At 39.1% G+C, this 13836-nt stretch overlaps 1 protein-coding gene across 8 annotated transcripts in view; it reads left to right on the forward strand.

Annotated features, from left to right (window-relative positions):
• The window catches only part of TMEM181 (transmembrane protein 181), a 95308-nt gene that overhangs the window by 26172 nt on the left and 55300 nt on the right, over nucleotides 1-13836 (forward strand). For 2 of the 8 annotated variants that reach the window (XM_072643812.1, XM_072643808.1), the window contains exon 2: nucleotides 12627-12713. The exons of 2 other annotated variants lie outside the window; for them this stretch is intronic. Coding sequence is in view for 3 of the 6 variants with exons in the window: in XM_072643808.1 (XP_072499909.1) it covers nucleotides 12627-12713 (87 nt within the window). In the remaining 3 variants the exon portion in view is untranslated. Of the gene's footprint in view, nucleotides 1-12626; nucleotides 12714-13251; nucleotides 13418-13836 lie in introns of those variants that run through there. 4 more of the 8 variants (XM_072643810.1, XM_072643809.1, XM_072643813.1 and 1 more) reach the window with 4 other exon arrangements.

The following is a 13836-nucleotide window of genomic DNA, read 5'->3' on the forward strand; positions in this document are numbered from 1 at the left end:
AGACAATCCCAGCCCTCAAGTAGCTTATATTCCAGTGGGGTAAGCTAACACATAAAAGGGCTCTCCTAAGCTTTTTTTTTTTCTTTTTTAACCAGCCCATGTTACGAGAAAAGAGATTTGTGTTTGTTTCTACTCAGTAACCCAGACATTCTGCCACTGAGGAGTTGTTTTCCTCTACTTTTCATCTCACCAGAGGCAGTCCTCACAAGTTTTCATTTTAATTTCAAAATGAATTCAGAGAGCAAGTGCGGCATTGGTAAGGATGAAGGGAGGCTAGGTACAGCTGTTGGAAGTGTCTGAAGAAGTAGAGGCAGCTGTGTGGTAGAAAGCACACTGAACGTGAAGTCTTCTCCTCAGCTCTGTTACTTTCTAGGATGCAAGGCCCTTTTCTCATCTGTCAGATGAAGATAATATCTGCATTGCCTACCTCACAGGGTTGTTGTGAGAATCAAATGAGATCACAGATGTGCAGCAGTTCTCTGAAGTGCTATGATAATATAAGCTATCATTAAGGGAATACAAATCCCACAAAGAAACACTGGCCATTTAAAAGAGTTGGGAGTAGACCCCCTGGAAAGTCTAAAAGCTCTACAGGCAGGGCCCGAGTTCTCTGTGCACCTTGCCAGCCCCTAAGGGCCTTCCATTACATCCTAGTGCTGTAATTGATTTTTGTACTACTGACTCCACAGAAAGGCTAAATTCAGTAAAAACATGTTTGTTGATTTGTGCAGTAGACCCTGTTTAAGTAGGCAGGAAAGTACTTAACACATTTTAGAAAGATTTCCATTAAAACCAGTTAAATTTTTTTAAAAAAATATTTCAATGGCTTCCTGAACAGTTGAGTTATGTGGAACAATGTATCCCAAAATAGTGTCTGATAAATAGACACACTACTGAATAATCTAAGGAGGAAAAAGGCAAGGAAGGAGAACTATGTAGGATGGTAGAGGAGGAAGGTCTGAAAGTCACTAATGCTTCTGCTTTGGTTATATATTATTTTTTTTTGCTCATGTTCATGATCTGACATTTTCATGTTCCTTGGCAACTTTGGTATTAATACAGCATTTTGATATGTAGTTAAAGAATTATTGCTTTTTGGATTTTATTGTTACAAATTAGCTGTTAACAGTGCAGGTTAGACAAGATGATCTTCACGGTCCCTTCCAACTATAACATGCTGTGTCTGTATCTGTGTCTGTGTCCAAATTGGCAAGTGTTTTGCTCAGTTGAAAAGAAAATCTAGTAAATAACAAAAATAAACCTGATGTAATGGGAATTATGATAACTGTGTCAGATAACTTGTCATCATAGATTGAGAGCCATCTCACCTCCCAGTTAGGAAGACTCTGGCTTAAGTCCTGCTCCTAAAGGGCACTGGCTGTTGGGCAAGTCTTTAAACTCCCAAATTGAAAGTTTTCAAGCAGCTGCTGTTCATTCTGCCTTGGTTCAAGGATGTTCTTTATTGGGAGTTTTCTGTGTCACCGCAATCACAGATTTGGTCCCAAACCAGAGGTACTAGACTCATACTCTTGATTTCTAGGTTGTTGGGAAAATCAAATAATGTAATATAGGAAGAGTTTCTAGGACATATTAAAGTGCCATATACATAGGGGAAGGCACTGGACCTCTTACTTTAGTAGTAATAGGGAACTTTCAGGTGAGGAAATTTCCTTTTGCCAATACAGGGAGTTTTCTCATCTGAAAGTCCCCGACACCAATGAAATGAACAAGTTTGTAATCAGGAAAACCTGAGTTCAGGTTGTACCTCTGACACTTCTTAGCTTTGTGATCATGGGCATCACAGCCTTTACACCTCAGTTTCCTCATCTGAAAAAGTGGAATTAATACCTGTAGTGCACATTCTGTGGTGTTATTGTAAGGGTTAGTCAGTCAGCTACTGTTTACTAAGGGCTCACTCTGCGCTAAGCACTGTACTAGGAGCCAGGCGTATAAGAAAGGCAGAAGGCAACCTCTGTTTTCAAGAAGTTCAATTTAAAGAGGGAAACAAATTGTAAGTGACTGTGTACTAGAAAGATATATGCAGGATAAATTGAGATAATCAGCAGACAGAAAATCCTGTCATGGAGGAGGTAAAGAAAGGCTTCTTGCAGGAAGTAGAATTGTAGCTGAGACTTAAGGAGGTCAGAGAAGGCAGTCAGTAGGCAGAGATGAAGAAGGAGAAAGTTCCAGGCATGGAGGTCAGTAAGTGAGAGTGCCCAGAATCAGGAGAGGGAGGAAAGCAAAGAGGCCAGTGTCACTAGATTGGCAAGTACATAAGGGCAGGGGATGTTAGTTAAAAGAAGGAGAGGTAGGAAGAAAGTAGTTGGTGAATGGAGGACTTTAAAAGCAAACTAGACTTTACATTTGATCCTAGAACCAGTAGGAAGTTCTGGAGTTGATTCAAATAGGGAAGAAACATGGTTAAATTTTGACTTTACAAAGATTAATTTGATGACTGAGTTGTGGATGGACTGGCGTTTGGAGGCAGTTAGACCAACAGTCCAGGCATGAGACGATGACTGCACATAACTGCCCCGGCTTCCTTCAAGTCAGAGGAGAGAAGGGGCAATGCACAAGAGATATTCCAAAGGTGCAGTTGAAGAACTGATTGGCTATGAGGGTGGTGGTAGTCAGAGAGAGTGAGGAGTCCAAGAATGGCCCTTAGATTTCAAGTCTGACACACTGGAAAGATAAAAAGAGGGAAGTATTTTAGAGGAGAGCTAATGAGTTCAGTCCTGGACATGTTAAGTTAAAGATGTTTGTGAGTCATTCAGTCTGGAATGTCCAGTAGGCAGGCAGAGATGCTGGACAAGAGTCAGGAAAGAGGTTCAGGCTAGGTAGACTGACCCGGCAGTCTTCTGCATAGAGATCCTAGTTGACTCCATGAGAGCTGATGAGATCACCAAGTGAAATAGTGTAGAGAGAAAAAAAGATGACCTAGAACAGAGTCTGTGCCAGATGAAATAACACATGTCAAGTGCTTTAAAAACTTGGAAGTGACATATGTATATGCATACATTTGTATATAAGTGCATGTGTCTATACATATATATCAGTTATTAATGCAGAAAGTTTGAATGTAGGTGTCCTGACTGCTCATCTAGTGTTCTTTTAAACTCTGAAAAGTGTATTACTATGTAGGAACACTGGGCTTAAACTCTCATTAGCAAAAACTGACTTGAGAGACATTGTTGCCTAATGGATAGAGAGCATCTTCCCAGACTGCTTCTCACTCTACTTCCTCTTCCAATCCCAACACTTAGGATGTATTATCTAGCCTACTACTTCACTGAAGAGCTGGAGGCCATCCCAGGCCAGCTCCTAGACTCTTCTGCACCCATTCTGTAAACTCTGCATGGGTACTTACTTAGCCTTCCTTTCCTCACTATGTCTGCTTCTCTTCAATCAGTCAGGAACCATTTACTATGTGCCAGGCGCTCGACTTCTGGGGATACAAATACAAGCAAAAAGAGAGAAAAAGTTGGAACATCAGCTACGGGGAATAGTCTGGGGAGTCAACTAGAGATGATCCTAAACATCATTGACTGCACTGCAGACTCATGGCATCTAACCCGTGTGGGGCCTCAGCTCAAGCTAGGCAGTGAGCATTTATGAAGTACTTCTTGTGTGACAAATACTGTGCAGAGCACTGGGGATGAAAGGAAAGGCAAAGACAGTCCTGCTTTCAAGAAGCTCACTGTAATTTCCTTTAGTAATTCCAGGCAACAGGAATAGAACAAGTGGGCAGTGGGGTTTACCCAGAGCTGTGGATTGGTGTAGGGGGTCTTAGGAAAGGAAGGAGAACATGGGTTTCTAGGGTGTTAGCCACAGTATTCTTGTAGAGACTGATCAGAGGGAAAGAAGAAAAGCCAGAAGTTAACTCAAGAACCAGGAGAAGAGAAAACAATTAAGAAACTGTGGTCATTCGTGCATGTGAAGAACAGGTTTAACAGTAGTGTCTTCCATTTTAAGCTTACAGTGTGCTTTCCTCAGAAAAATCCTGGGAGGAAGGTGGTGCATATATTTCTTCCATTTTACAGGTAAGTAATCTGAGGCCCAAGAAGTTAAGTGACGTGTTTGTTATCACACTCGTGAGTGTTGGAGCTATGACTTCTTCTGAGATCTTTGAAGTAGAACAGTTCCTAGTGATGGACAAGGGCCAGGGCATAGTTGATTTTGTTCATGGTTGAAGTGGGGTAGAGATGAAAGTCGTCTAAGTCAAGGAAGTTGAACTGTGAATCCAGGGTGCTTGAAGGGATGTTGAAGTGGACGAGGATAAAAGCCAGAGATGAGATGATGTAGGAGAGACTTTGAGCCAGGTGTGGAAATAATCAAGAACTTCAAAGTTCATCAGGCATTTATTCAGTGCAGTGCAGGGAAATAATAAGAGTGGGCAAAGAGCAGCATAAGTATGGCAGAGACTTCCCTGAGGAGAGACTGTTGAGAGGTAGTGACTTAAAGGATATGACACTTCAGTGGAAAAGCTTGTGTTTGCTGACTGAGACTTGAGAATTTGTTGTCTTCTCCTTTAAGAGTTGTGTCTTTAATACTTCCAAGTGAGATTTTTTTTTTGAGAGATTTTCCTAGAGGACTCATTTATTAGTGACTGAGTTAATGCTTAACCTTCTGCCTTCAAACCAAATTGGTTATCAGTCATAGTGGATGTAATTTTATGCACAGAAAGTAAGTCTTTAAGAAGTAGTAGTAACTAAAAAACTTTTTAAAGAAGAAAAGAAAAAGAATGTGACCAGAGAAGGAAGGCTGTTTTTATACTGGATTGGAAAACTTGAAGCCTGAATTGTAAAATGAAGTGGTCAGACTTGATGTCCTTTAAGGTCACTTTGATATCTAAAGGTCTAAGATGTTAGTTCTAAAGGGCATCTTGGGATCTGTGTCTGTGAAAATTGAAAAGTAGTTTGGAAGAGATTGTCAAAGACTCTAAATGCAGAGTGGAGAAGTTTATATTTTATTCTGAGTCAGTAGGGGACCAATGAAGATTTTTGAGTAGAAGATGACATGTGTAGATTTATTTTAGGAGTGTGGATTTGGTAGATAAGTGGAGGATGGATTCAAGTGGAATGAGACTAGAGGGAGTTAGACCAGTAAGGTGGCTACTAACATAGCCCTTGCAGTGGGACCTGGGCCCAAATTAGGCTGTATGAGTGTAGAGAACGGGATAGAGATGAAAAATGCTATGAGGATGCCTTGATTTGGTAAATGATAGGTGATATGAGAGTTGAGGGAGAGGGAAGTAAAGGATGACTCTGAGATTATCAACTTCGGTGACTGAAAAAGTGATGTTTTCCTCGATAGAAATGGGCAAGTGTTGGGGAGGTTCGAAGGGAAATACAAGTAATGTTGTGGACATTTTGAGATTGAGATATCTTAAAGAGGTTTCCAGCGGTCATTTGGCAATGTGAGACTGGAGTTCAGGAGAGATTTTAGGGATTGGCTACTTCTAGATTTCCAAAGTAGTGACTGAAGCTTATGAGATCACCAAGGGAGAATGTAGAGAGAAGAGGACTGTAGACAGAGCCTTGGGGAATGGCCACTATGGCCACTGTGGGCAAAAGGAGGATGATCCAGAAAAGGAGACTGAGCAGTGGTTAGGCAAGTAGGAGAAGAATCACTTAGAGTACTATCATCGAAGCCAAGGAGCATGGTCAGGTAAACTGTATGAAAAGGTGCAGAGACACCAGGAGTGATGAAGACTTAGAAAAGGACATTGAATTCAGCAGCTAAGTGATCACTGTTAACCCTAGAGTTATTTTGCTTGAGTGCCTGATTGCCAGGGATTGAGAACAGAGTGGGAGTTAAGGAAATGGACACAATAAAGTGTATATCCCCTTTCTGGGAATTTAGTTGTGAATCAAAGATGAGATATAGGATGATAACTAGAGATGACATGGTCAAGTTAAGGTTTTCTAAAATTGGGAAAGATCTTTGTTTATAGAAGGCAGAGAAGAAGCCAAGGCATAAGAAAACATTGAAGATGAGAGAGAAGGGATAAGCATTTGGAAGAAAGAGGAGGGGAAGACACCAAGAGCACTGGTGAAGGAATTGCCTTGCCAAAGAGAATACCTGTATCTTCAAAGACTGAGGCAAAGGGAGGAGAATGGGTAATGAAAAAAGATGGGTTCTGCAGTATGGAGCTTATTCTCTGTGAATGGCCTCTCTCTTCTCAGTAAAGAGAAGGCAAGGTCTTCTGAGAATGATAAGGAAGAGAGAGGTTAAAGTTTACAATAATAGTTGCTGTCAGGCTATGGGAGAAGAATAAAAGAATTGGTGTAAAAATAAAAGGAGAGCTCAGTTGAAATTAGATAACAAATTTATAATCAGCTGAGTCACACAATTGCATAACTTTTCCAGGAGTGTTCAGCAGCATCTGTGTAGGAACAGAGAAGGCAGATAGTAGGAGTAACGGCATGGCAATGTGTGTTTGGCAAATAATAAGGGATTCAAGATGGTGAGCCTAGATTTTGTTTATACCCCCTACTTATTTCAAACAGTCAAATGGATAGTAAATGAAAAGGAAATTAACTAGTTATTGAGCACCTACTCTTTGCAAGGCATTGGAGAGAATACACAAACCCATAAGGTAGGTTTTAAGGGCTTGCTGTCTGAAGGGTGAGACATTTTCATATGAAAAGATACGTTGAAGTTCTGGGAAGAGAATGAGTACCTGGTGAATGAGTTCTGAGGATGAGAAAGGACTTCCTGGTGAGGCTGGGTTTCAAAGGTTTTTTGGGAAGTCAAGGAAGGAAGAGAAAGAATTAAAGTTGACTTGGAAAATGCATAGAATTTAGGTACTCGAAGAAGAGTGAGAAAGAGTGTTCTACGCAAAGGAAATAGTGCAAACAAAGACAAGGCATTTGGAAAATGCACCAGTAATGATGATTATGATGATCTCGATATCACATTTATAGAACACTTTAAGCTTTGCAAAGCACTTTTTCTTGCAAACAACTATGTGGGCCTGGTTAAGTAGTATTTTATTCCTTCATTTTAAAAAATGAGGAAACCAACATGAAATGCTTTGTTCCTGGTTACTCAGGTAGTAGGTGTGTAATGCAGGATTCAAATTCAGGGCTTTGGATTACAGGACCAATACTCTTTCCATTATATCTTGCTGTACAATAGTTTATTGATCACTATCTCTTGATCATGATAATCCATCATGATAATCCTTTCATGCAGTAATCCTACCATTGCAATGGGTTAGAAAAAAAAAATTCCACTTGCTTGAAATAGGAAATACATCCTTACCTGTAAGATGCCTTGTCGTACTAATCCTATAATCTTCATGTGAAAATGAGAGTGGGACCAGATGGTCCCTGTAAGGGCACTCCTGCTCTGACACTCTATGACTGATATAAAGGTTGTGTGACATAAGTGTGTTGTCAGGCAGTCTACGTTTGGTTTTACTTTATTTTCAGGGTATACCAAAGAAAACAGTTTCCTCTGGATTGCCCTCATTGAAATAAAGTGGATAGATAATTAGAAGAGGATTGTGATGTAAAAACTTAGGCATTAACATGTAATAAACCTGTCATTTGTGTAGTAGTAATAAAAGTGGACTCTGGGACACTTACTGGTTATCAATTAGTGCTGATCCTATTTTTTAAATATTTTAATAGGAGTCTTGCATGGAGTTTCACTTGGATGATAAAGTAGCCTGTTCTTCAGGCGATTTGGCATGTTTCAATAGTTTCTCAATAGTTTCCTGTCAGTTGTTAGAATAAAGTCAGAGAATATATGGCCTTTACCTTTTGTGTATTGTGAGGATGCTCTGTTGGAATTGAGAGGGCTTAGCCTGTTTTAGAGATAGAAAAACTGCAATACAAACAAGTGTGTGATTTTTTTAGGACTTGGCTTATGGGGAGGAAGATGCAGAGGATCATAGTAAAGTGATACTTTTTTTTTTGGCATCATTTGGAAACAGGTCTTTAAGCAAATTGTTCAGGTAATGAAGATTACTCCATGAAGGTCAAAATTTTCTTTAAAAAAGATTTTAACCATTTTTAATCAATCAAAATGCATTATGTGTTTTGGTTGGAATTCTTTCTAAAATGTATTATATAGACTTTTCCCTTCTTACGCATCATTCTGTCTCCTCTGTTATTTTAGCCTGTTAATTATTGCTCCTCACCTCCCTCTTCCACTTATTAATGTGCACAAAGCTGGAGTAAAATGGTTCTAAAGGGTTCTCCCTTGAGCAAAGCAGACTGGTTTTAGTATGTTAATGTTGTAACCTTTTTTTCTGGCTTTTATTCTGAGCCCTTTTGTGATTATTTTCTGGTTTTTAGCTGAGTTCCTGATAGTTGTGATTCCAAATACAAGGTGGTAATAATTATTATTATAATAGCTAACTTTTATATTGTGCTTATATAGCTAACTTTTATATAGCGCTTATATAATTGTATATGTAACATAGAATATATATGTGTGATATATCATTATACTTTAATGTTTTTATATTACGTATAGTTTTATATATTAAATGTAGTTTTATATATTATATATATTATATTTAGCCACACTGTGCTAAACACTTAACAATTACTATTTTATTTGATCCTCACCTCAATTATAGTACTATCCTTATTTTACTATGAGGAAACTGAGGCAAAGAGGTATTTACCCATGGTCACACAGTACATGTATGAGACCAGATTTGAATTCAGGTCTTCCTGACTCCAGGCCCAGTGCTCTATCTGTTGCACCACCTAGATGCCATGTACTTAATTCTGCCCTTCCTCATAACTATCCTATTTGAGGTCTCAGAGGATACTTACATCCCCTGCAGCCTTCTTATTTGGCTTTCAGGGAGATGCTGTTTCTTAATTCCTTTCCAAGAAAATTGCTTAGGGACCCTTCAGTCCTCAGATGCTCGTAGACTTTATTTCAAGATGAAGAAGATGTGTAGGCTATTGGAGATGAAATGGCAGAATTAAATCTGTCTTCCCTGTTGCTTGCCTGTTTTTATATCTTGTTCAGGGAGTGCCAGACTTGGGGTCAGGAGGATCTGGTCTCAAATATGACCTCTTGTCTTATCATTTATTTATATACCTTTGGGCAAATCCATATTACATCTCTCAACTTCAGTTTTCTCTTCTGTGAAATGAGGCTAATCATGTTTGTCCTACCTACTGCACAGTATTATGAAGGAACACTTTGTAAACCATTAAGTTCTGTTATAAGTGTGAATTATTATTGTTCAGAGGAGATGTGCTTTATAAATAAAGCCTAGGTTATTGGGAATTCCTGATACTGGATTGGGAGCCAGAAAATTCAGTTTTTCAGTCTGGTAGTGAGTTGCTTTATCATCCTGTATTAGTGACATTGCTGCATTCTTCTCCATCTACCATATTTCACAAGAATGCTGTAAATAACATGAGAAGTGTTTTGATCTCCAAAGGGGCATTGTGTAAATTCAGTATGATAAAATAATAGTTGCATTGATGATAATAATAATAATAATGGTTATGACAGGGAGAAGAGAGCTTCTTTAAAATTGTTTTTCAGCTCTTCTTTTATGTGAGGTGATCTCCTGACTTATCTTTCTCAGGAAAAGTTAACCTTGGAGAAGGGTGTGTAGTGGAAGGAAGACAGTGTGTGTGGGGTGACTGTTCTGTTTCTAATTTATTCTGTATGCCTTCCAGTAAGTATGTTTTTGGTCTTTCTAGGAAATGTTGATTACTGATGGGCTTACGCATCCAAGAAATTGGGAATGATTTGGAAAAAAGCTTTCAGCAAAGAGCAGTATATTTTTCATCAGGGGCTGTGTTGCTCCTTTGCATTTGCTATGTCTAGAGATAAGCTTTCTAGGGTAGGCTAAACCTTTCCAGATTTGGCCAGAGTTTTGAGAATGTGTGAATGATCTGATTTTGAAAAAGGAAGTTGGTTCTGTTAACAAAAGAAAAGTTTTATGTATTAACTGTCAGCCACGTAATGCAGTGGGTGGAGTGCCAGCCAGGCCTGGCATCAGAAAGATCTGAGTTCATTTCTGACCTCACATACTTAATAGCCCTATGACCTTGGGCAAATCATTTAATGTGGTTTGCCCTGGTTTCCTCATAATAATAATAATAGCATCTATCTCTCAGGGTGGTTGTCAGAATCAAATGAGATAATAATAGTAAAACATTTGACAGAGTGCCTGACATGTAGTAAGCACTGTATAATTAAGTGCTTAGCTGGTAGTATAAAGAGAGACACTCTAGTACAATGGAATGTGCATTTGGAGCAAGAGGCTCTTGTTTCAAATCCCTGTGCTTCTACTTAGTGTTTGTCTCACCTGTCTGGGTCTTAGGTTCCTTCCGGCTCTAAATCTGTGATTGTATGTCCTTAAAAGACGCTGATGTAGATCTTACTATCTGAATGAGACTGTAGTCTATTTCTTGGTGATTTATTCTGAACATGTATCTTCTGTTGTATCCAGGACTGGTGGTAAATGTTAAACAACTGGCTCTCTGAAAAAGCATGATGCACTTTTAAGTTTAATATGCTTTATTAACATTTCCCCATTACTCTCTTAAGTCTAAACAATCAACAAAGCAATAAACTAAGTCCCGGTCTGTAGGATTTGCCAATTTTCGAGGTGTAAATATTTATAATAAAAATGTAACCATCGGCTTTCTTGAACTCCTGTGAGTTAGTTGTGTCAGATAGCAGGTGTTGTAAGTGTTGTTGCCTCACACTTTTTGTTGTTTTAGGTGCTATGGGAAAAGCCTAAAATTTAAGGTCTAGAGTATAGTTTTTGCACTTAAATTAAAATCCTTCTGAATCAAACTAGTCATACCCACTAAACAGTGACAGAACCCTGGAGGACAACAGGAGTGCTACTGAGAGCATGGCCACTAGATTGTGAGGACTGTAGGAAATCAGAGGAGAGGACCCAGTGATTGAAATGTTTAGGAAAGACTTCATGGCGTGATAAGGCTTAAATTGGGTTTTGAAGAATAGGCAGAATTTAGAAGAAGAGAGAATATTACAGGTCAGGGTAATAAAATGAGTAAGAGAATGTGAGACTGCAGATGTGAAAAGTCCAAGTAGAATAAATGATATACATTGGGGAGCACTGGTTCGTAAGTTAGGCGCTAAGTTCCTAGGGAAGCGTGGGCAAAAACTATTCATTTTTTGTCAGTGTAATCCCAGTGTTTGAGAAGGTAGTTTTTGAAAAATGCTCATTGAATTGAATAGATGCAGGACATAGAATTTGTCTCTTTAGAGGGAGTATTTACTGTGAGATCATAGGTCCTTTAATATGTCAAAGCAGTGACACAAATAATCCTCCTCATTGAGAAGCAACTTGCCAGGTTTAGTGCAGAGCTTTGTTGGATATCAAGGTATGCTTGGGATCTTGGATATCCTTAGCTTGACTTGTAGAATTCCAGGAGAATTTCATTGGGAGGAGAAATAGATGAAGCATCCTAGCTTAGTTCAGTCAGTGAATTAGGGAAGGGCAGCTGGGCTGGTACAGAGAACACAGGTGGACACATTGGAGAAAGCATAGTTCTGGTTATTTTAGGACAGAGGCACACATCTCACAGCAGTTAGAGCAGTGCTGAGGAAAATATCTCTGGTTCTTCTTGCTCTTTTGCTTCATTTTTTGAGAGTTTAAATTTCCTATCATTAAAAGCAGTGCCATGAGGGGGAAGGCAGTTTTAAACCTGTGGCCTGTTCTAAATAAAATGATGCTGTTGAGGTTTCAGAATTTTGTCTTTGTAGCCCTTTCAGACTAGGTGTATAGAACAGTGAGAACAGAGTACAGGGAATGATATCTGATATGATTATTACAGCCTGTCCAATGTCGACTCCTCTGACCTGCTGGAAATAGAGCTTAGATTTGCTGATTGTGGGCTGTTGATTATTTGGGTAAGATAAAGAGAGTGCCAAGGGGAAGAGTTTGCTTTTTTTCCCTAGGTTCAGGTTCTTTGAGCCAATTTAATCCTGTGGCCAGCTTGGCCCTAAACAACCTTAATGTTCCAGAATAGATAGGTTATTTTACCTAATTTTGTTTTGTTTTCCCTCTTTTCTCAATTTTTTGTTTTGTTTTGTTTTTGGTCCCAACTTGAGATTTCATAGGTTCAGAAAACTCCCAGTAAGGGAATTCCCTCCACCAGTGTAGGTCAGCAACTGAACTGCAGCTACATCCTTAGAAAATTGCTTGGAGGGTGCTGAGAGGCCCAGACTTGCTCTGGGTCATGAATCCACACTCTGTGAGTTGAACCTTGAATGCAGGTGTCCCTGCCCCAGAGCCCAGCACTGTCCGCAGTACTCATGCTTCCTGTTTTTTAGCACAGAGTTAGGTGAAGTACAATTGGTGAACCTGGGCATTCATTCATGATTTGTGAAGATTTGAAAGGAGACCAAAATTCAGCTTCCCTGCGATTGAACAGGAAATACATTGTATAGGCTTTCCTGGAAATGCATGTGTGATACTGTGTCATTTTCTTTGCTAATTTCCTTTCTTTGAATATTTCTTCTTCTCTGCCAAAGAATGGATTTCCAGGTGTCAGTGTTCTATTCCAAAGCTTAAACTTTACTTTAAAAAAATGATTGTTTCCATTTCACATTCAGTTTTCTTCTTCCTCCAAGTAATATCTTCTTCCTATTGCTTTCAGCCTCTGCTTGGGGAACTCTTGGTGTTCCTCAGAATCTCGGTACAGTATCTGTTCCAGAGCGGCAGGTTATCCTGAGAATAGTGTAACGTGAGTGCACATAAAAGATATTTTGCCTCTGTAATTTTTCAAAATGAAAATAACCCTGTGCTTCATGAATGTGATGAGAAGTTGCAAATTTCTTCCTTCTACAGATGGTTGAAAATAAGTGTTAAATTCTTCACCCTAAGAAAGTAAATAATAGACTTATATTTGAGGAAGGCAAAGGTACACAGGTGGCATGGGTAGATGTCTGAGTTCTACTAACTTTTTCGTTTCCCCTTGCAAATTATGTGGTGTCAAGTTCCCTCAATTTGATCATTTCCATCTATGTATGGTGCAGTGGAATTGTTAGATTTTGAGTTTCTCAGTTCAAATTTCAGTTCTCTTTACTACTTCTAAGATCCTGGGGCAAGTCATTTAACCTCACTGAGACACAGTTTCCTCATCTGTAAAATGAGGCATTTGAACTAGATGACCTTTAATGTTCCTTTCAGTTATCAATTTATGATCCTATGAACTCATCTGAAAAGACCTATTCTGCTTCTCAGCCCTTAAGTGACAATGTTTGGCAACTGTATTTTTTCAGGTTTTAATCCCAGCTTTGTTACTGTTTGACCTTGGGCAAGGCACTTCAAAGCCTTAGTTTCTTCACCTGTAAAATGAAGGAGCTGGATTCTAACATCCTGTGCTTCTATGAGGTTTTGTAACTTCCTGCATTTTGTGACATCTGATATTGAAGTCTTAAAAATGAGGTCAGTTAAATTGCTTTTGATTTTCACCCAGACTAGCAACTTTTATGATTTTCTTAGTTTTCTGCTATCAGAGTTTGAGCCTCAGTCCTTATTTGAAACACATGGACAAAAAAATGACATGGTAACACATAGAGGTTAGAGGTGTGTCCAGAGCTGGCAGAATCTGTTGGCACCCGGCATAACTCATGTTTACCTACAAACTCTGCTCATCTAGGGCAGCCTGGTTCTCTCCCAAGGAGGGATGCCATGAAAGTAAATAAACTTTTCTTTTGTTTGTGATCAGATCATGTTAATGTAGTGGGTGGGAGGACATCGAGATTTTTGTTACTTGTCAGTTGTGTAGGAGTTTTCTTAGTTTCAACAACCACAAATTTTTTTTTTTTGTACAATAGAAATCTGGGCACAAATCATAGCAGGCT

This window comes from Notamacropus eugenii, chromosome 2 (assembly GCF_028372415.1).
Source record: "Notamacropus eugenii isolate mMacEug1 chromosome 2, mMacEug1.pri_v2, whole genome shotgun sequence".
In the NCBI taxonomy this organism is placed as follows: Eukaryota; Metazoa; Chordata; class Mammalia; order Diprotodontia; family Macropodidae; genus Notamacropus; species Notamacropus eugenii.